This window comes from Enhydra lutris, unplaced genomic scaffold (genome assembly GCF_002288905.1).
Source record: "Enhydra lutris kenyoni isolate GAN:26980312 unplaced genomic scaffold, ASM228890v2 scaffoldscaffold12, whole genome shotgun sequence".
Taxonomy (NCBI): domain Eukaryota; kingdom Metazoa; phylum Chordata; class Mammalia; order Carnivora; family Mustelidae; genus Enhydra; species Enhydra lutris.
The window spans coordinates 66,922,078-66,944,017 of NW_019154096.1; the positions used below are offsets into that span (position 1 = coordinate 66,922,078).

Below are 21,940 nucleotides of genomic sequence, written 5' to 3' on the forward strand. Positions count from 1 at the left end.
CAACTAATGATGTTCACTTCATGGGGTTGTTGAAGACATAAATTAGGTAATACATGCCCAGTGCTCTGACTGCCCTAGGAAGCTTCGGTGACCATTGGCTGCTATTCTTTATGACCCCAGGAGGAGTCTTTTCTGGAATCTTCCAGAATTTTGGTTCTTTAGGGAGACATGAACTTTAATATTCAGGCATATTTAACTTGGTGTGGGGGTGCTAGGGCACCAGTGGTGTTTGCCATGTGAAGGCTTATCTGCCTGTGGTGTGAACTGGCCAGGCTCCTCACAGATGCACAGGTCAGTGGGTCATTCATGATGGCCTCGCTGGGGCCTGGTCTCGTAGGACAGGTGTGCAAGCTTCAGAGCGTCTGGGGAAATTCCACAGACGTGACGTGGCCTGATGACGTAGGTTTTCCGAGGCTCCCGAGCCTAACTCTTCACAATCTTAATAGGATAATAGAGCAACAGTTGTTGTTTTAAACCATTATATTTTGCGTTGATTCGTTACTTAGCAACTGATCACTGGAACAGGTAGTTAACGGGGATTATGTCATAGGCTCCTGTAAGGGCTCATGTCATAAGCTCCTGTCAGGGCTCCTGAATCTGTCTCCAAATCTCCTGTGCTCGGGTACTAGACTGCCAGAGAGAGAGCTTTAGAGAGAGACAGAGACAGACAGACAGACAGACTGAGAGAGGAGATTTTCTTGATCAGAACTTTCAGCTATTGGGGGAGGCATGCCCATCCATTCTCAGTGAGAAATGCCGCCTCCACTAATAGGGCTTGAAGCCGCGTCCTTCCTGGGCTGCGTAAGCTACTTGGTGAACAAATAGAAAATGAGAAAGTGGGGCCCACTTGGCTCCTAATTACCCATACAGGTACATAGGTACCAAGGTAGGGAACTTTCATCTACTTCGAATGAAGCATTCTTTCATCTTCCCAGACTTGTGGGAAGATTTGGCGGCTGTAACTAGCCTTGCTCTGTGTGTTTGGGCAGATTACAATACTAAGTGCACACAGCATGTTCCATTATCAATTGCTGTTTCCTTGAAGTGGCTCCAGATGATAAGGCCCCAGTATAAAAAGAAGGCCTGGGTCCTTGACTTAGAGGGAGGGAAGGCCTGGACTGTCCCACAGGGTAAGTCCCCTTTGCATCCTCCCAGCAGGGTTTAAAGCAGAGAGCCTTGAATTCTGAGATTCTGTGCTCATTGCTCTGGTAATGTTTGGTGAGGCTGAGAATGTCCGAATTTATTGTAGATGGAGATCCTCTGGACAATCGCGCTTTTTCTGCTGGGAGCAGTCAAAGGTAGGAAACATCGCACCTGCCGCTTGGGAAGGGCTTAAATGCGGCATCTCAGCACTGGCCAAAGAAAGCCTAACCCGGGGCAGGGCAGGGCTTTCAGTGGCTCCAAATGACCCTGAGGTTCCAGGGGGGGGGGGGGTAGTGGGGCGGGGGGGTGGGGCTGATACTCTGCCTGGGAGTGTAGGCACTTTGACAGGGACCCACTTCAGAGCATCACTGCACTGAGCTGTCTTCATGTCCAGGTGCTCTAGGCTTGACTTTTCTAGGTAAAGCATTAAACACCTGCCTGGGTTAACATACTGACTTGTCGGTGTGCCCTACCCCATTAGTCAAGGGTGGGGTGGGACACTGCTTCTGCTCTGATGGTGGTTTTGAGCAGCGGCACAGCTGGGGTCTCTGTGGGATTCAGTGGCACTCGTCCCAGATCAGAGGGTGGCCCTGAGAGTGAGAAGAGAGGCAGGGTGTCTCCATTGTCTTCAGGCTGTCCCCCAGGCAAGGGAGTGAGGACCCAACAGCTGTGACCTCCCAGAGTCTGGGGAGCTGAGCCCTGAGCAGATTCATCCTTTCTCTACAGCAAAGGAAGTTTGCTATGAACAAATCGGGTGCTTTTCTGACTCGGAACCCTGGGCCGGGACTGCTATCAGACCCCTGAAAGTTCTCCCCTGGAGCCCTGAGAAAATCGGCACCCGCTTCCTGCTCTACACCAACGAGAACCCAGACAACTTTCAGGTGAGACCTCTGTCATATTAATGTCACTGTGACTGGGGGAGGGGTAGTGCCCACCCTGCAGACCAAAAGTTCCTTGCCTCTGTACCCTCCTCCCCCACCATGTTCTGTCCCACCTTATCCCTCCAGCTGTTCCCTGGGCCTAGCCAGACCTGGAGAGAGTAGGTCTTCTGTAAAATGTTGGCTCGAAAGAATGAATGGTTCACATTTGCCAGAACCTCTAACTGGTTATGAGAGTCTGGTCTGGGGCCAAGAGCTTGCCATCTACCAAGAACCCTGTGGAAGGTAAGACTGTGAGCTATATTCCAGCCCCAGTGGAGGTAGTAATACCTGACTGAGCAGGGGTGGAATGGGGGCAGAAGCAGGCAGGAAAGGGAGAGTCAGGGCGGGCTTCCTGGAGGAGGTGGCTTTTGTTCTAAGCTCAGAAAGATCATGGCATTGGGACAGGCAGAGATGGGGAAGGAGAGGCTGGCAAAGTGGCTGGGCTGCAAAAAAATGCAAAACTCTGCTTTTGTCACAGACTCTTCTTCTCTCTGATCCATCAACCATTGAGGCATCAAATTTTCAAACAGACAGGAAGACCCGGTTCATCATCCATGGCTTCATAGACAAGGGAGAAGAGAGCTGGCTGCTGGACATGTGCAAGGTAGGGGCCAGCTCCCAGCCCCGCGGTCTGCTCCCCTTCACCGCCCCAACCCCATCCCCTAACACCTCCCGCCCCTTTCAGCAAGCACAGCAGATGAGCTTGAAAACATGGAATCCCCACATAGGAGATTACCTTTATGCAATTAAAATGCCTCTCTTTGCAAAAAATAAGAATTGACTTCCGCATTTCTGGACCACATCCATGGCCTTAAGCGGTGGCATTGGCTGTGCGGGCACACATGTCCACGATCTTACTTCTGGCTAAATCAGGGCCAAAGATATGCTTCTGGTTTTAGTGAGGGCGTTTCGTTTGCCTGTAAGTGAGGGATTATGTTCTTTTTGTTCAAGCCTCTCCCAATTCCCTGAGATAATGTGTTGCTACAACCATTTATTTGAGAAATGGAGAACTTACCATGGACCAGGAGACGAAATGGCAGAATAGAAAGTGCCAAAACTGTATGTAAGACAGCATCTATTGGTTAGAAGGACAGGAAGTGGAAGAACACACACACACATGCACAGGCACATCACAGATATGTGACATACCATCATCCTTTCCTTTTGTGCATACGTTGATGCAACCTATTTTTCAGACACCTAAGAATGTACCTTAGCAGCCCACCTTCCATTCACATTAATAATTCCCACCTATGGGGCGCCTGGGTGGCTCAGTGGGTTAAGCCTCTGCCTTCGGCTCAGGTCCTGATCCCAGGGTCCTGGGATTGAGCCCCCCTGCGGGCTCTCTGCTCAGCAGGGAGCCTGCTTCCCTTCCTTTCTCTCTGCCTGCCTCTCTGCCTCCTTGTGATCTCTGTCTGTCAAATAAATAATAAATAAAAAAATTATGATTCCCATCTATAATGCCCACAGGGAAAGTTACAAACCTAGAAAATTAAAGTCATTCTGCACTTGACCTTGATTTATCAGGCATTTAGCTCTTGCCACCTCTTCTTTCCCATCATTAATAAGTATCTTCTTTTTAAAGATTTTATTTATGTATTTGCGGGGGGCAGAGGGAGAGAATCCCAGGACAACTTTGCACTGAGAGCGGGGCCCCACGTGGGGCTCAATCCCACAACCCCGAGATCATGACCTGAGCCAAAACCAAGAGTCAGTTTCTAAACTGACTGAGTCACCGCCACCCAGGGGCCCCTCGTTAATAAGGATCTTAGTGCATAAACTGTAAGATACAGTTTACACCCCCAAATTTCTCCAGTTTGTAAGAAATTCCTCAGGGACACTTTAAAAAGAAAGGTCCTGAGAAACAGCTCTTGGTCTCTCTGTGTGTGCGACCACACTTATTAGTATCACATATGTGAACAATTCTTTTTTTTTTTTTTTAAGATTTTATTTATTTATTTGACAGACAGAGATCACAAGTAGGCAGAGAGGCAGGCAGAGAGAGGAAGGGAGGCAGGCTCCCTGCTGAGCAGAGAGCCCGATGCAAGGCTTGATCCCAGGACTCTAGGATCATGATCTGAGCCGAAGACAGAGGCTTTAACCCACTGAGCCACCCAGGTGCCCCACATATGTGAACAATTCTAAGTGGATTTTAAATTCATAGCACCATGTTAAACTCAAGCTGGTCACGAGTACTGCCTGGCGGGATGGTCTAAGGATAGATCAGCTTCTCTGACATCCTGGAAGAAGTTTCGCATTAAGAATTCTTCAATCTCTTTTAAGTCAGTGCCGTTTTGTTTTTCAAGTAGCTGCTCGGTGTGTTTCCTCCACAAAATACTGTGCTATCTTGACCGTCAAAACTTAAAATGCCCAGCCGCCTGGGGTGAAGGCAAGGTCAGTGATTGGCAGCATTGCCACGAGGCTAAGAGGATGGCTAGAGGTCAAATCCACAAGGTCATTTAGACCCTGGCCATCAGAGAGGGCACTCGAAAGCTTGCTGCTTCCAAACACGGCTCTTCTAACGATGCCCTTGTTTCCACACCACTCGATCAACTTTACTGAATTTGGTCAAAGAAAACCAGGGTGTGGCCAGCTTGGAATTAATCTGCCAGCTAGAGAGGGAATGGATTTGCCTTTCCTGTAGCAAGCTCTTTGAGGGCTCATTCCCAGTTGACGGCAGGCTTCCTAACAAAGCCCAGTGTGTCCCAGTGCCCCAGCGAGGAAAAGACACAATAACCCTTAGCAATAACCCTTAGCGACCATTTCAGAGCCCTTGGTTGGATGCGGTTTCGCGTGCTCCCGTGATAACATCCTGGCATTTCTCCAACACCAGAACATGTTCAAGGTCGAGGAGGTGAATTGCATCTGTGTGGACTGGAAGAAAGGTTCCAAAACCACGTACACGCAGGCCGCCAACAACGTGCGGGTGGTGGGCGCGCAGGTGGCCCAGTTGCTCGGCATGCTCTCGGTGAGTCCGCCGGCGGCGCCGCTGCTGAGGGAGGCAGCACCCGCTGGCCTCTGTGGGCTAAAGATGCAGCTGGGAGTTAGGTATTTAAAAAAGAACTGGAACTGGTATTTGTCTCAGAATTTTACTTCTATAATTGGAATTTGCCTTAATAATGACACAGCAGCGGAAGAAAAGTCAGTAATAGCTAATACTTGGGGGTGGGGATTATTATTATCATCTTCTATCAGCAGATGTAAAAACTAAGGCCAAAGAGGGTCAAAGGGTTTCCCCCACAAAGCACAGCACAGGGTAATACCAGAGTTGTCCAGCTCCAAGGGCCCCCCCACCCAACACCAGGCGAACCCTGTGTGGGGCAAACACAGCATTGCCAGGGAGATCCACATGGAACCAAAGCGGTGGGGGAGGGCATTTGCCCTGTTGATGGTCCTGTTGATGTCCGAGAATTTCATTCATCACAGTCAATTCAGCTGGTTTTATCTACCCTGCTCTTCCATTTGGGCTAATTCTTTAAGTCTTTAATCCTCTCAGGGAAGTCACTCATTCCTCCGGACTCTATTCTATACCAGATAAAGGCTCCAGCCGTTTCTGTCACAAAGTCAAGGGATCTATGCACCCCTGCAAAACTTAAAACCAGTGGTGCTTGTTCTGGAAGCTCTGAGGAACCACGAATGAATACAAATGGATGAACACCTCTGAGATCCAGTGTGCTAACGCTTGTAGCTTTATGTCGTTTGTTCTGCAGTATTGTGGGGAGGGGGTAGCACAGGGTCAGGAGCTCTGCTAAGAGGCCGAGGGGATGCATCCCTGTCCTAGGGAAGCTCACGGTGAAGACTTGCCATGACAACAGAGTGTGATCAGTGTTTTAATGGGGGGGGGGGGGCTACAGAGCTTAATGGGAACTTTTGGGGGACAGCTAATCCAGGCTGGGGGGAGTGGGGATGGCGGAGTGATTAAGGATGTCTCCCAGGGAGAGACATTTAAGTTGAGAGCTGATGTCCAGCTGTGTTGACATGAGCTGGGCACGTGGCTGGGGAGTGGACAGTGAGAGGAAGAAGGGTCCACACCAGACCAGAGATAAGGGAATACGATGTACCTGAGACCTGAAAGTTCCACTAGGGTTTGGCTAGCATCTAGAAAAATGAATGGTGAGTCAGGAAAGTTCCAAGGCCCTTGTAATGAGTTTGGGCTTGATCCCAAGGGCGGTGGGAGCCACAGAAGGTTTTCTGCAGAGGAGTCACGTCGGGTTGGCCTGTTACAAAAACCACAGCACAAAAATGTTCTGAACATACCATCTTCCTTCTCCAGGCAAACTATAGCTACTCCCCTTCCCAAGTCCACCTCATTGGCCACAGCCTGGGAGCCCACGTGGCTGGAGAGGCAGGGAGCAGGACTCCAGGCCTGGGCAGGATTACAGGTAAGGCCTGAAGGGCAGGACCACAGGTTTTGTTCCCAGTAGCCCCAGAATGTGGTGCAAACCTACAGGCCAGCTAAAAGCTGGCCCAAAGTAGTCTGTCCCCTCGGCTGTGGCAGAGTCACTTAGAGCCAGCACAGGACATTTCAGGACGCCCCCAAGAGGCCTGTCTTTGTAGAAGGGCAAAGGGTGCTTTCGTCCCCCTTTCTTCCCCTTTAGCCTCTTCCGCTTCTGTCCCCATCCTTCCTCTCTAGATCCGTGTTTCCTGAGAGTGTGGGCTCAGCAGGACCGGGCACCCAAGAAAACGGAGAGGAAAGCTAGTGTGAACACGAACAAACATAATTAAGAGTCTACGTTGTTAGTCCCTTCCCCCTTCTCTTTGAAATCAAGGGCAGAGTCACAGCCTTCCTTTGCCTCTGCTGGTAGAGGAAACCCAGCCACCAGTCCTAGAGAGCATTCCTTTAACCCAGGCAAAGCCTTTAATTTGTAATAACAACAACAAAATACATCTACATAATACCATCATAATACTATAATGCTATGGTCATTATCATAGCAAGCTTAGACAAAATGCCTGTTTACCCCAAATGCTATGCCAAGGGCCTTATATTTTCTCATTGAATCCTCAGAGCTAAAGAAAGAGGCTCAGGAAATTGGATAGCCGGCCCCAAATTATGCAATGAATCAGGAGCGGAACTAAGATTCAAACCCAGTTCTGCAGTCATGCGGCTCAAGCAAGCCTCTACTTTATAGTTCTCCCTTTTATTTTCAACAGACAATTATGTTCATGCCTTTTCAGCTGCTCTGGCCAGACCTCCAAAGAGCTATTGACAAATTCAGGAGCCCTGCCACGAAGGAAGAAATAATAAAAATCAATATTTTACTCATATGCCCATGACGATATGCCAGGCACTGCGCTAAAAGCTATATCTGTATTATCTCATTTAATCTTAGTATAACCACATTATTACCCGGGTTTTATAAATGGGGAAACTGAGGCCCCCAGGAAAGGTTGCATGATTTGCCCAAGGTCATGCCATTTGCCCAAGAAAGAGCTCAGTAGGGATTTAGAGCCAGGATGCCTGGTTCCAGAATCCGTGGTCTTAACTATGATACTTTACTATCTTGTCCCTTTTTTCTTCAAACTTGAGAAGAAGAAAAAAAACTCTAAAGAAGAAAGATCTGCAAGTGAATGGGAGAAAGTAATGGGGGGGAAAAATCCTTGGTCAGACAAATGTAAATCTCTTGGCTCACCTGCCTTTTTTTTTTTTTAAGATTTTATTTATTTATTTGACAGAGAGAGATCATAAGTAGACAGAGAGGCAGGCAGAGACAGAGAGAGAGAGGGAAGCAGGCCCCCTGTCAAGCAGAGAGCCCGATGTGGGACTTGATCCCAGGACCCCGAGATCATGACCTGAGCTGAAGGCAGCGGCTTAACCCACTGAGCCACCCAGGCGCCCCTCACCTGCCTTTCTTTATCCATGCACTGGAGCCCTCTTCTGAGGAGAAATATTGAAACTCTCTGTCCCTATATCCCATGCACAGGGTCATAGCACTGCAGAATATGACATCCCTTGGGTTGAACAATGCGTAGCCTGAGCAACTGTACCCCGTGGTCCTGCTGGTCCCCATAGCCAGGTCTGTTGGTCTGCAGCACTGGTCATCTCTTTTAGGGTTGGATCCTGTAGAAGCAAGCTTCCAGGGTACTCCTGAAGAGGTTCGACTGGATCCCACCGATGCTGACTTTGTTGATGTGATTCACACAGATGCAGCCCCCCTGATCCCCTTCCTGGGTGAGTCCAATGACGCTTCAGCTGCAAGCATGTGCCATTGTGTTTTAACCAAGGGAGCCCTGTAGGGTGAAAAGCTCATTGCTGTTCCAAACCTTTCAGGTTTTGGAGCAAGCCAAGAGATGGGTCACCTTGACTTCTTCCCCAATGGAGGAGAAGAAATGCCAGGATGCAAGAAGAATGCCCTGTCCCAGATCGTGGACCTAGATGGCATTTGGGAAGGTAAAGTCAGAACAGAGAGAGGCATCACTTCCTGGGGCAGGGGCCTGGGGGGTGGGGGGGAAGCAGAATCCTCCATGGCAAATCTCCAAAATGAAAACACCTTGCTCTTTAAAAATATATAATTCCCCCTTCTAAACTTTACTTCTGGAAAAAATACAGCTACATATTATTTGTTATATCTCTGCTCTACGGATTTTATACTTCCCTAAAACACTGTCGTGGGTGTCCTGGACTGTACAAGCGACAAAGAATGACAAAACCTTGCTTAAAGCCATAACTCCAGCAATCAATTGGTAGCTACCTAATGAAGAAAAGAAATACCATGAAAGCAGACATCCTGGTTTTAAGGGGATTTTTCTGCCAATTTTTCCTTGGGAGTCAGTGATACCGTTCAAGCACATGTAATTGGCTTCAATTCTGTAGCCAGAAGGAGAATGTTCCCCAGTCATTTCCATGGCAAAGTCATCTGCTCAATGAGAGTCACTACTCCTTTATTTTGGGTCGGGATGAGAAACCATCACCGGTAGGGAAGGCTACGCGGAGACTGCTATTCGAAGTGGTTAATCCTTATTGCTGGTGGAATGCTCCAGGGGTAAAAGTCCTCCTCCAGATGCAGACTCTACCTCTAATCAGGTCAAAAGGACAATAGATAAGTGAATTTTTCAGCCCAGCTCATCACTTGGTACCACACAGGTTTAAACCTTTAGTGGTCCGACCATATGTAAGGAGTATGGATTTTTATTGAATTTGATCAAAATATCTCAGCATGTTTGGATGCTATCAAAGCCAATATTAAGAATGCAAATTTATGTGTTCGTCTCTTATAGCCTTCTGAGGGTTTACATGGATAGGGTTGCCTAATCGCTCCATCAGTAATGGTCAAGCAAGTTTACGGCACGTCCAACAGGTATGCTGTGACCTCTGTCCCTTGACAGGAGCTGTAGGGGCCAAGGAAGGTGATCAGGAAAGGCAAGATGCTCTGAAAAAGAGAAAAGAGTTACCTAAAGCTACTCGACTCTCCCTTTTATTCACCTAAACATAGCACGACAATGTCCTAATTGTCCTTGCCCTGGTTTTGTCACGTCTGAGAAGTCACATCACATCTGGCTGCGTCTTCAAGGACCTCCAGCCTGGTGCCTGGGACACAGGATGGCACAATGGTGAGAGGCAGGGGCTCAAGCACCAGATGGGCTTGGGTTTAATCCCCAGCTCTGCCCCTTCCTCGCTATAATCTGCACACCCTAGGCTGTAATCTGCAATCATTCTGTATTTAGGAATGCTATGTTACCCACGCCCTAGAAAGGCGAGGATTATAGAAACAATGCATGTGGAGCCCTCAGAACATTGCCTGTCACATGGAAAGCTGGCTCTCTATGTTAACTGTCATTTCTTGTGGATTTACCTTAAATTTACCTTACCTTAAATTTCTGAAAATGTGGTTCCACTTTGGAACCTGTCCATTTGGAACGAGAGAAATTCTTGGCCCCCCAACTGCCTTTGCAGACTTCCTCCTTTCTTTCCCCAGGAACTCGGGACTTTGTGGCTTGCAATCACCTGAGAAGTTACAAGTATTACTCAGAGAGCATCCTCAACCCTGATGGGTTTGCTTCGTATCCCTGTGCTTCCTACAGGGCCTTTGAGTCTGTAAGTGATCATCCCTCTCTGAGTCCCTCTGTGGGACCGTTGTCCTGCCAGGACATTTGCAGGGTCTGACCATCCCTTACTTGTCTTGGATTGTCCCTCTGAGTTTATGATCCTGACAAGCAGAGGGGAAAAATAAAATTGGGCAGGAGGTGGCTAAAATTCCAGATAAGACATGTGGGTGAGGAAGACACTGGGAAATCAGAAGACCCATCCTTTCAATGATCTAGAAAGTTTCCTGCAAAAGGCAGTGTTTGAAACTGGCTTGAAAACTCATAGAATTTAGGAGGATGAGAGGGGTGTGCATTTCTGCCAAGGGCAGAGCAAGGACAGAGCAAGGACAGAAGAACGTATGAGAGAAGAATTCATACGCCAGAGAGACAGAAAGCTGGATGCTTGGTGTCCTAGATGCCCGGCTCGGGGCTTGGGCCTCTGAAATTGACAGCGGTGTCTTTACACCACGGAAACTGGAAGAGGCTACGCTGGAGGCTTTTTTTCACCGGGGTCGGCTGTTAATCATTCACCAGCACATCACGTGATGGGAGGGGTCATTGATCTAGCCTGGGACCCAGGCATCTGTATATCCTGACCGGATGTACCTCAGTCTCGGGAGTCCTGTCCTGGGTGAAAGTCAGTTAGACATCATCTATCCCGATCTCCTTCCTGTTACAGGTGAAGGAACTCAGGCTGTAGGAGAATTTCTCCCTGAGATGCTTGGGTCAGAAAAAGACTGACTCACACCTTATAGCTTGATGTCTCTCTTCTCCTTAGAACAAATGCTTTCCTTGCCCAGATCAAGGGTGCCCCCAGATGGGCCACTACGCTGATAAATTTGCCAGCAAAACAAGTGGCGAGCCACAGAAATTCTTCCTGAACACAGGGGATTCCAGCAATTTTGCTCGTAAGTTATACTTTGTCCTGCTCACCCACGTGAAGACGCTTTAGCTTCTGATAGACAAGAAGAGCTTTTCTCTAACCTGAGATACTCAGAACACATTCTGGTAGTGAAAGGACACATCTGCCCAAACGATCCCATGTAAGACTCAGCCAAGCATTTGGAAAGAGTCTGCATGTCTGTAAAAAAGACACTGTGCTTATAGAAAGACATAAATATAATATACATCTCATCTAGGTTTTGAAGTCAGGTTTATTGAGATACAATTTATACACTGCAAAACTCACCCCTCTCTGCAGTGTGGAGTTCTATGAGTTTTGATAGATGAAGAGCCATGTAACCATCTCTGCAATCAAAATGTAGAATATTTCCCACACTGTATATATTTTTAAGAAGGACACTGGTTCATCAATCCTTCTACTGCTGTAGGGATGCATGAAATGCTGGCCCATATTTTAAAACAACAAATGAAACATTCAAAAAACCACATGCTCATTCCTCAACCAACACTGATTTATGGACCACAGACCACGCTAGACACTGGGCATGCAGGGATGCGCGAGGCGGTCTATGTGTGAGATGTACGCCCTGGCAGAGAAGGCGGGAACTGAGCAAACAGCCGCACTCGGCCTGGGCATGGCGGGTCACTGCTGTGGCACCCTGGGACCGAGGACCTGACCCTGGAAGGGTCAGGGACAATCTGTCTGAGGATGCGAAAGCCGAGTAGGAGTGAAGCAAATGATGTGTGTGTTTATGTACATGTGTGTGTACATGTGTGGGTGTGTGCATGTGTGTGTGTGCTTGTGCGCCTGTGTTTATGTGTGTGTGCAGGACAGTTATGTGTGTATGTATGCCTGTGTGTGAGTGCGTGTATGTGTGAGCGTGTGGTTATATGCGTGTAGGTTGTGTGTATGTGTGCTCGTGGGCACGGAGACAGCACGGCAGGCAGAGAGCTGGGTAAGAACTGAGCCCCACTCTCTGCTGGACACACCTGGGCCCCTGGGGCTGCACAGATAGGACCCAGACCCCGCTCCTGTGCCCGCAGGACTGCACTCTTGGGTCAGCTCTCCCAATGTGGGAACGAGCCCATGTCCCTTCTCTTTTCATTTCCTCTCATAGCACGGTCCCTCTAGAGCAGAACTGCCTGGCAGAACCTTCTGCCATGATGGAAATGTTCTCTGCTGTCCAATACAGCAGCTGGTAGCCACATGTGGCAATCTAGCCCTCGAAATGTGGCTAGTAAGAATGAAGAATTAATTTTTGATCTGATTTAACTTGCATTTAAATTTACGCAGCTGCATGTGGGTAGTGGCCCCTTTACTGGGCAGGACGGGTCTAGGCGGGATACTGCTAGAGACATACTTCTCCTTAGAGCCTGGTTTGAGGTGTAGATTAACAGGAAGGACTTCTTATACTTTGATGCCTTAGTGTAAGGGGTGGGGACAGGATTCTGAAATTTGGGTCAACCGTTTTGTTCATGAATGAGTTGAACTCTTTTCTATCCCCTGTGCAGGCTGGAGGTACGGGGTTTCTCTAACACTGTCTGGGAAAACAGCCACAGGTCAGGTCAAAGTTGCTCTGTTTGGAAGTAAGGGAAACACTCATCAATTTAGTGTCTTCAGGTGAGTTTCCTTTTTTAGCCTCTCATCTCACTGGCTGATGTCCACGGCCTTCCAATCCATGTACTGAAATGCTTAACGTCTCTTTATCAATTGATTTTAAATAATTTACTTTAGGTGGTAAAGTCAGTTTCAGACTTCTGCTGACAATTTTCTTTTCTCAATTATAAATCCAGGCATTTAGTTTTTTCTCTTTTGGTAGATCCATTTTTAAAAATAGATTTTTAAAATAATATATCTAATATTACCCCAGATGTCATATTTCCCGATTAGTGTAGTAACACATGCTTGTTGGGTTAAACTAAGTAGATAACTTATTACTATACAAATAATTATTTCAGAAAAAATAATAATAGGAAGGAATAATATAGTTTTCCATAAGAACATTTTGGGTAGAAACTAACTTGAGTTTGAGAAAACAATATTCAAATAATAGTGTGCAGCTGCTGGCATATAACTGGCTTCTCCATTTCTCCATCCTTTATGTGAGAATTAATTTTTAAAAACTGATCTCATTAATCTCAAGTAGAATAAAGTGGTTTGGCCTTCATCTGTCATTAGAGCTTGTTTCTATGCATGGGAATGTTTCTCTTCATTTCTAGGGGGATTCTCAAACCAGGCTCTACCCATACCAATGAGTTTGATGCAAAGCTCGATGTTGGAACGATTGAGAAAGTCAAGTTTCTCTGGAATAACCACGTGGTAAACCCAACCTTCCCCAAAGTGGGCGCGGCCAAGATCACGGTGCAGAAAGGAGATGAGAAGACAGTGTATGTATATCGTTGCTGGCTTGTGCCTAAGGATGTTGGTAGAGATTGGTGTTTGTAACGGAAAGTTGCCCCAAGGGTAGTCATGGTTCAGCCAGAAAAGCCAAGACCATCTACCCACCTGGGGTCCTTTCTTTGCAGGCAAACAATTGACAGGCTGCATAAAGCATTGCTTTTGGGTGTTCCCAACCCTATCTGAGAAGGATACATACGGTATCACCTGCCTTCAAGAAAGATAAAGAGGAAAAGTGAGAGAGAGAAGAAAGAAATAATTTCTGAGGGTATAAAGTTATAAGTATAAGCTAAAGAGTAGCTACCTTTTAAAGAGGGGAAGATCATGAAATTTCAGGCCAATAAAAAAAGAAATTTGAGAAAAAGATATAAAATCTGAGATAGGACAAGGGAGAGCTGAGGTAGTGATCCTTATAGAATCTCTATCCTGACTTTCAGTGTCCTCTGCTGTGACAGCTGGAGGGATGTGGGCACGGTGACCTGAGGGGAGCAGAGTGATTGTCCCCAAGGCTGGAACCACAACTGTCATCAATAGAACCCTTCTGGGGTCTCTTTGCGGAAGGGGATCCTGGGAACGTGGTCACTGATGGTCTTGAGGTTTGGGAGGTTAGGTGAGGTTGCTCAACTCGGGCCTCGGAGAATGTGACTCCCCCAGGCAGCGAGGGTGGGTTGGCCGATGTCACAGTCACATCTCAGGCTGGATGACCCCTGTGGGGTCCTCCCTATGCCTGTGAGTCAGGGAGGAGAAAGGGACTGGTCCAGCCAGGTGGTCAGCGGCCCAAGGCTCTCTCAGCTAGAGCACGGCACTGAGGAAGCCGGTGGAGAGCCTTCTGCGGGCGGCGGGTGTACCCAGGGCCTCCCTGCCCACCCCCCTCAGAGGACGATAAGCCTCTAAAGTGAGTTTCCAAGGCCCCGTTAGGAAATGGACCGGAGCCTGGATCCTGGAACTGTGTGGTTAAAATGGTGTCAGGAGAAGATGGTATCATTAGAACCTTAAAAATGCAGAGTGTTCTAGGTGATGACTTGCTCACAGGCAGATTTTGAAGAAGGAAAGAGATACAAGACCAAATCAGTCAGGGCATTGTAGCTTCCAGGTTTTCTGAGGAACGGTCATGACTTTCTGCACTTTCTAGAAATGGAACAGAATGTACTTGAGGCCACCCCTGACGCCCTGAGTCCATCAACTGCCACCTGGACCCTCCAGTGGCCTGAGTCCCTGAGTCCCTTCTTCCCCTGAGTCCCTGAGTCCCTGAGTCCCCTGCCTGTCAACCGCAGAGGAAATCTATCTTAAGGGAAGCTAGATGTTGGACATCAGGTTTCTTAAAATAGAGTTCAATCAAAACAGCATCAAACATCACAAATAAGTTTGGGAAGTAAAAAAAAAAAGAAAGTTGAATTTGTCAAATTACTCAAATATTTTGCTGTTAGTAAAACAATCAGTAAGTAACATTAAAAAAAAATCAGCATCATCACTGGGAGGCTTTGGAAAATCAAGAGTTTAGTCCAAGCTCTTCTCAGATACCCTGCAAATTCTTCCAGCGGCCCCATTAGGATTGCAAGTCCTACTAAGGAGCCTGCTGACTAGAGTTCCTCCCCACAGTGATGTGGCTTCAAAAGAAGAATGTAGTTCTCCCTCTCTCAGTTTCTTCCCCGCCTCCAGCATCTTCTCCCCACCTTCTGTCTGACCTTATTAATACCTACTGTATGCCTGGCAAACAGTAGGAGATGCAAAGGTCGAGCCTGCTCTCAAAGAGTTTGCACAATAGCTGTTGAGCACCACGGACCTCAGATTCACATGGAAAGTCAATGACAGAAGAAACAACTCACCTGAGGAGCCCAAAGAGCATGGCTGGAGAGGAAGGCAGAGCCAGGAGGCCAGGGGAGGCAGTGACGGAGGGGAGAGGGGGCCACAAGGATCTCCTGGGCTGAGGAACGTCCGCTGGGAAGGACGTGAGCAGGGGCGATGGGCTTGGTGTGTGAGGGGCGGGGGGAGCCCCGAACACAGGCGACAGGGCTCAAGGTGTGGAGAACAGGAAGTAGGATCAGGGATAGAGTCAGGGCAGCAAGGAAAGACAAATGAAATTCAAAGGGACCATGGTGAAGATGAGGGAGAAACCCCGGCAAAGCCTCAGAGATCAAAGGTGATGAGGTTCAACAAGTTTGTGGTTCTTGGAATAACAGGCATGACGGTCACTTCTATCTGCATTGTTTTAAATCAATTTATACATTTTTACATTTACTGTTATGACATGTTGTATTATTAACACGGGATTCTCAGCAATCCCGGGAGGGAAATGTGTCCTCTTCCGCAAATGAAGACACGGAGGCTCAGAGACTCAAGTAACCAGCCCCGTGTCACCCCTGGAAGGCAGGGAGTGGGGAGCCCAAAGAGAAAGAGCCACTGAGTCCAGGTGTGGAAGGCAGGGTCAAGGGAGATGTGAAGGATGACCCTGTCCTGGACAATGTGGACTGTGACACTGGACCTGTCTTTGCACCTTGGTTCTTCTGCACACTGAGAACCTTCCGTGCCTCAGCCTCCTCTCCTTTTCTGGGTGACTCATGGTAACACCCCCTCACACATGGGTTGTGAGGGTGAAGTCTCCACAGCTCAGCGCCATTGCCAGGAGTGAGTAGGAGCTCAATTCACTGTCGCTTTTAGAAGGTCGAATCCCATTTCCAGAGGGGCTCGGTCCAGAGCGAGCCCATCTGTAAACCAGTCTGCTATGTTCAAGGAGGGCCCACGGGTACTTGTGGAGAAGGAAGCCAGTGAGAGGTCCATTTGCTGTCTCAAGTCCTGACTGTCCTGTCAGACTGAGGTCCCAGAGACCGGGTCCACTCGGGGACCTTGTCGCAGACGAGCCCACAGGGGACCTTGTCCCAGACAACAGCCACCTGAAGCTACAAGCTCCAATCTGTTCTCCAGGGACTGGTTGAAGCTACAACCCTAGTGTTCCCCTCTTTCCTTATGAATTGAAAATCAGCCATTAACATTTCTTAACAACTGGAAACTCCACGTAAAGCTGCCAGCACTCACGAGGCTTTCATTGCTGTCTGCAGGCACAGCTTCTGCAGCGAAAGCACGGTGAAGGAGGACGTTCTGCTCACCCTCACACCCTGTTAGCGTCCAGGTGCCATCCGGTCACTGTGTTACAGCAATAAAACCACTGATGCATCTACCCACTCACAACGTCTGTCACTGACGTCAGCTGGCCCCTGGGGACATTAGGGAGTCGATCGTTTAAGTCCCAAGTGTTTCCAGACATTTGATTTTCTTGCCACTGACTTCTGACCACATACCGTGGTCCGTGGTCCTCGTGTCCACTGTCTGCTCCTCACCTCAGGGGGTGACACAGAACGACTGGGGAATGGGCGTATGGTGGCCTCAGCAGAGCCTATAGCCCTGCACCTCATCTCACAGGTGAGGAAATGGAGGCCCAGAGAGGGGGAGGTAGGTGTTCAAGCACAGAGTGAACCGGGGCCCCTTGGGGGCTGGGGGGTCCATTCCCCTGACTGGAAAGGCCATGCTATGACATACCCTCCTTGTGGTGATGGAGCTACCCAGCAGCCCCGTGTCTTGGTGAGGTCTAAGATGCCCCAGCATCCAGAGATGGTGTATTTGCTGAGCACAAACAGGCTTCCAGCCCCTACTCTTCCTGGGCCCCATCAGGGGCTGTCCCAGGGCAGGGCTCAGCACGGAGGAAGGATGGCTTCTGGGAGGAGTACCTTGGGCACCCCTCTGCTGAGAAGGGACTTCTCAGTCATCCATCAGCTAGGGTCACCGGCGAGCACTCAGCCAATCAGAACTTGCCATAAGCCCCACCTACACAGGAGAAAATGTCCTTCAGTCTATCCCGTAATCATTCCCTGGAGCTTTGCCAGACCAGGAAGGTTACCACCTCCCCTGAGTGACTCCCCTTTTGGTCACCAGGCCTCACATCCCATCACGACCGTCTCAGTGCCGTGGCCTCTCTGTTCTTCACCCTTGGTGGCACATCAAGCTCTGATTGAGCTTCACACTTGAATTTGAATTCAAAACTTGAATTCAAACTCCAGATTGTTCTTTGAAAGCATATGCTGGGTAAGGATTAAAGGAGCGCCTGTAGTCAGGGTCTCATAGCGAAGGGCACAAGGTGAGTGCTCAGCCACAGTGGTCATGGGGAGGGTGAGGATGAATGATGGTGGTGGTAGAGGGAGGCACAGGACCTTGGGTGGGGGCACCGAACAGGAGAAGACGAAGCCTGGGCCAGAGGCCCCTTTGTCACAGTTTTGCCCAGCGCTGGCCATGGACCCACCCCCTGAGCAAGGCCACACCATGTTGGCAGAAGAGCTCAACCAGTAGAATGTAGACTCCGCATACAGCACCAAACACCAGCTCTGCACCAGCTTCTAGAACTCGAGGAAGCACAAGACCTGAATTCAGTCCTGGAGGTGTGAACAGCTGTAGGGAGCCCAGCACTTAGATTAACACCACCACGCTGCCTGATAGTACAAAAAGCAAGCATGTCCCAGGACAGGGTGGTCCAGGAGTGGGAGGAGCAAGATGAGGAAGTCTCCAGAGAGCTGTTGGTTCCAGGCCCAGGTTTGCAGGAAGATGTCCTACCGAGACTGCAGGCTGGGAGGCCATCTACGAGGAGGAGGCCCTAGAGGTATGCAGAGGAGAGGTGATGAGGATCATGTGAAGGTGGCAAGTGGAACTGAGGTATAATGGAAGGGGTGGATCTTTTGGTTAGCCGCGAGAGCCCTTCTCTCTGATCAAAGACAACCGGCTTCACCTGCTCCCCAGACCGACAGAAATGGCTTAAGACTTGGGGAAAAATTATTTTAAAACAAAGAGAAAACTGAGAAAAGTATGCGGTATAGTGGGAGGAAGCCAGTTAGGGAGAATCTCCAAGGCTGTGGGCCACATCATGGGCACTCAGCCCGGCACTGCCCTGAGCCACAGGAGACCTGGGGTGACCTGTGTCCCACCTGCAGCTAAACCGATGGCCCTATGCTCCAGGGTCGGGGAGCCGTTGGTGGAAACCCCAGCTTGAATGGGGCTAGGCCCCTGCTCTCTCCTCCCGCGTCCTTTTCCTCAAATGTATGTCCTCTTATCAGATACACAGCTGGAAAAAACTCCCAGGAAGGCAGAGAACAGCAGGTTCCCGATCCCTGCTGTGCGTTTTTGCTATGTACCAGTGTGGTCATGGGGCATCTACTTCCCCACACCACGGGGAAGACCAAGCTCAGCCCCACAGATCTGCAACCCAAACACACCATCCCGGGGAGAGAGGGAGTTCAGGGCTCTCTGTAGTTACCCAGGGGGTCCACCTGCAGTGCCCGTGTGGCCCGGGTCAACTCGGGTCCACTTTCCAGATTTCAGGCACTCCTTGGGGCCAGTTTGATTGGGCTTTGTTTTTGTTTTATTGTTTATATGGCAAAAGTGGGGCAGTGTGGTGATGAAAATACCCCAGGTTCACATTCAGTTCATAAGCATAAAGCCCAGAGGACATTCAGTCTGGTTGGAAGCAAGGGAAAAGGCACTGAGCTAATGGGGTTCCTGTCAAGCCACCTTCCAGTCCAGGTGACCTGGAGCAAGGAGTTTCTGTAGAGACCACTTTCAGGCGAGAGGCTTCAGCAGTGGAAACCTGATCAAGGCACAAGGGCCCACAGCGACCAGCGAGCTGAATGCACACAGGCTCGTTAAGCGACCCACTATCTCATAGTAGCCACAGTCCCTGACTGACCAGTTACAACCAGGCCCAGTTCCTAAATTGCGTTGCATCCCCCCTCGCTCTGTCTGGAACCGTGGAACCTGGAATCCCAGGACCCTGAGATCATGACCTGAGCCAGAGCACATACTGACTCAGCCACCCAGGTGGCCTTTGTGTTTTTATTTTGAGGATAGTCTAGTTTTATAACCAGTTATAGAGACAAAGCTTTCCTTGTTGTAGTCATTTGCAGCAAGACCTTGGTTTCCTGAGTTGATGTGCCATGAAATGAGGTTAAGGGAATGTTCCAGGGGTTGTGAGAATCTTTAGCGAGGGTGACACCCACGTATTTATTTACTCAGGTCTGAATATGATTTGGGTCTGAAAGTGGAGAGACATGCAGGTCCCAGGCTTTGAGAGCAGAGTCTGTTCCCTGGAAGGAAGACCTGGAGGGGAGGGGCGTCTGCGCCCTGAGAGGACTGGAGGAGGACGGCCTGGGGGGACCTGGGCATCTCTGGGAGTGGGGGGACTACAGAGCCATCCCTGACAGGGCAACTACAGGTGCAGGAGCTCAGAAGAGGACACAGGCAGGTCCGTTCCAGAACCTTGAGCCCTCCCGTCTACGCACGTGCAGGGTGGGAAAGCGCTCTGGGCAGCAGCCGGAGCCACGCTGGGCAGAGGCCCCCGTGGTGGCCACACTAGTCTGTGCAGACTGCCTCACAGGTACCACGGACCGCACGGTTCAACAACAGAAACTCATTCTCTCCCGGTTCTGGAGGCCACCGGTGCAACCAAGGTGGTGCCGGCTCGGTTCCTCGGAAGGGCTGTGCAGAGACAATCTGCTCATGCTTCCCTCCTTCGGGCAGTTGCTGGCACTCTTCGTGCTTCCTGGCTGGCAGAAACGGTGCCCCAATGTCTGCGTGTTCACACAGCGTTCTTCCTGTATGTCCGTGTCTTTCTGTCCAGATATCCCCTTTTTCTAGGGAGAGCAGTCCTATTGGATTAGGACTCACCCTAAGTCCCTCATGTATCCCTGTCAAGATCCTATTTCCAAATAAGGTCATATTCTGAGGTCTTGGGGGTTAGGACCCCAACATATCTTTTTTTTTTTTTTTTTTTTTTTAGATTTTTTTTATTTATTTGCCAGAGAGAGAGCGAGCACAGGCAGGCTGAGTGGCAGCAGAGGCAGAGGGAGAAGCAGGCTCCCCGCCAAGCAAGGAGCCCGATGCGGGACTCAATCCCAGGACGCTGGGATCATGACCTGAGCCGAAGGCAGCTGCTTAACCAACTGAGCCACCCAGGCGTCCCCCAACATGTCTTTTGGTGAGAGACACAGTTCAACCTACAACCTCACATACCCGACCTCGGGATCTGTTAAATTCTGACCCCTGTCCACCGGATATCCCCAAGTTACTCTCTTTGCATACAGCCCAAATTATACAATTGACGTACAAGTTCCTTGGTGTGCTTTTTTTTCTTCTTAGTGCCTTTGATCATTTGTAATTGTGTATTTATTTGCAGGTAATCTGTGCTGGGGCCCCAGGGGGCCGGCCATCCCTGAGAGCAGGGAAGTAGCCTGTTCCGTTCACTGTTGTGCACTCAAGGCTGGAAGAGCATCCAGCACTTGGAGCCACACACCAAGGAGCCTGAGTGAGGGAGAGAACACACCAAACGCACCCCTGAGGGCAACAAGGAGCCCCCCCATAGGATTGAAGCTGGAAGGAGACTGGGGAGGAGACCTGGAGGGGAGATGCCTTGGCCGGGGGAGAGGTGAGACCAGCCAGCTGCTGCAGGACGAGAGCAGGGGGAGTGAGGGGAGGGAACAGACAGAAGAGGTGCTGAAGGAGAGAAGCAGACCGTTTTCAACAGACCTTACGGGGTAGGAGAAGGAGAACCCAGCCGTCCCCTTCCCTGGGCGGCTGCTGTAGCAGCCGGAGGGCTCCTCCAGGCCCTGACCCTGGTGCCTGCCAACATGTGAATAATAAACATCTTTTCCCACAGGTGTTGGCCTTCCCTGCCTTCCCAGGACATACAGCTGGCAGAACGTTAGACCTCAGGACCTCAGGCCCCCAGAGAGGAGAGGGGGGCTGCCTTGTCCTGTCTTGGGCCACCCTCCCAAAGAGACCAGTCAGGCTCTGGGATGCATGGGAGCACCGAGCAGTGTCAGCCCTCGGCCACTGGTGACTGTGGAAGTGGTGCCCAGCCCTCCTTGGGGGCAGTTTGGTGCGGAGACAATGTCCCTACATTGAGAAATAAGTGCCGATATTGTCCAACCAATGGCACAGAAGGGAGGGAGCCTGGGAAGAAATACTCTAACCTCTCTCTCCTCTTACCCTCTGATCTCCCTATGGTGCCTCCAGTTGGCTCAAGCCAACTAGAAGGCCAAAGGTATGTAGCCTAGGGAGGCAGTCCATGGAGCAGGGCACAGAGCAGGGAGGAAATGGCAGGAAAGATCTGGAAGTTATCCAGCTCAACAACCCAATGAGTCATCAGCTTCCAATGTCCCATTCTTTCACCCAGCAAATGTTTGTTGATTACCCCAAATCTACCAGATACCGTGCTAGGCTCTAAAGACAGAAATGCCTATAGAGAACTTGACCCTGCCATCAAGGCAAGATCCAAACAAATAATCATGGAAATAAAATTACCAACTGGGATTTGTTCTATGAAAGAAAAAATAAGGACAGTGATAGTTGTCCAGAAAGGTCTGGTTCTTCTTTGGACATTGAAGAAGGTATCTTTGAGGGTATGACATCAAAGAAGGCATCTTTGAGGGTATGACATTGAAGGGGAGCCCTGAGGTTAAAGAGAGAGGGTCATGTGTTTCAGGAAGAAACAGAGTAGGCAAAGACCCAGAGATGG

General features: G+C 49.5%; 1 protein-coding gene across 1 annotated transcript; it reads left to right on the top strand.

Annotated features, from left to right (window-relative positions):
• The first annotated feature begins 1,106 nt into the window (after window positions 1-1,106).
• LOC111144940 (inactive pancreatic lipase-related protein 1) lies at window positions 1,107-16,654 on the top strand. Its single transcript, XM_022499552.1, has 13 exons — window positions 1,107-1,130; window positions 1,250-1,298; window positions 1,870-2,024; window positions 2,542-2,667; window positions 4,897-5,031; window positions 6,337-6,445; window positions 8,116-8,235; window positions 8,335-8,454; window positions 9,980-10,098; window positions 10,867-10,996; window positions 12,504-12,612; window positions 13,212-13,379; window positions 16,446-16,654. The coding sequence occupies exons 2-13, from the start codon at window positions 1,250-1,252 to the stop codon at window positions 16,507-16,509; spliced, it is 1,404 nt and encodes a 467-aa protein (XP_022355260.1). The 5' UTR covers window positions 1,107-1,130; the 3' UTR covers window positions 16,510-16,654.
• Window positions 16,655-21,940: the final 5,286 nt, after the last annotated feature.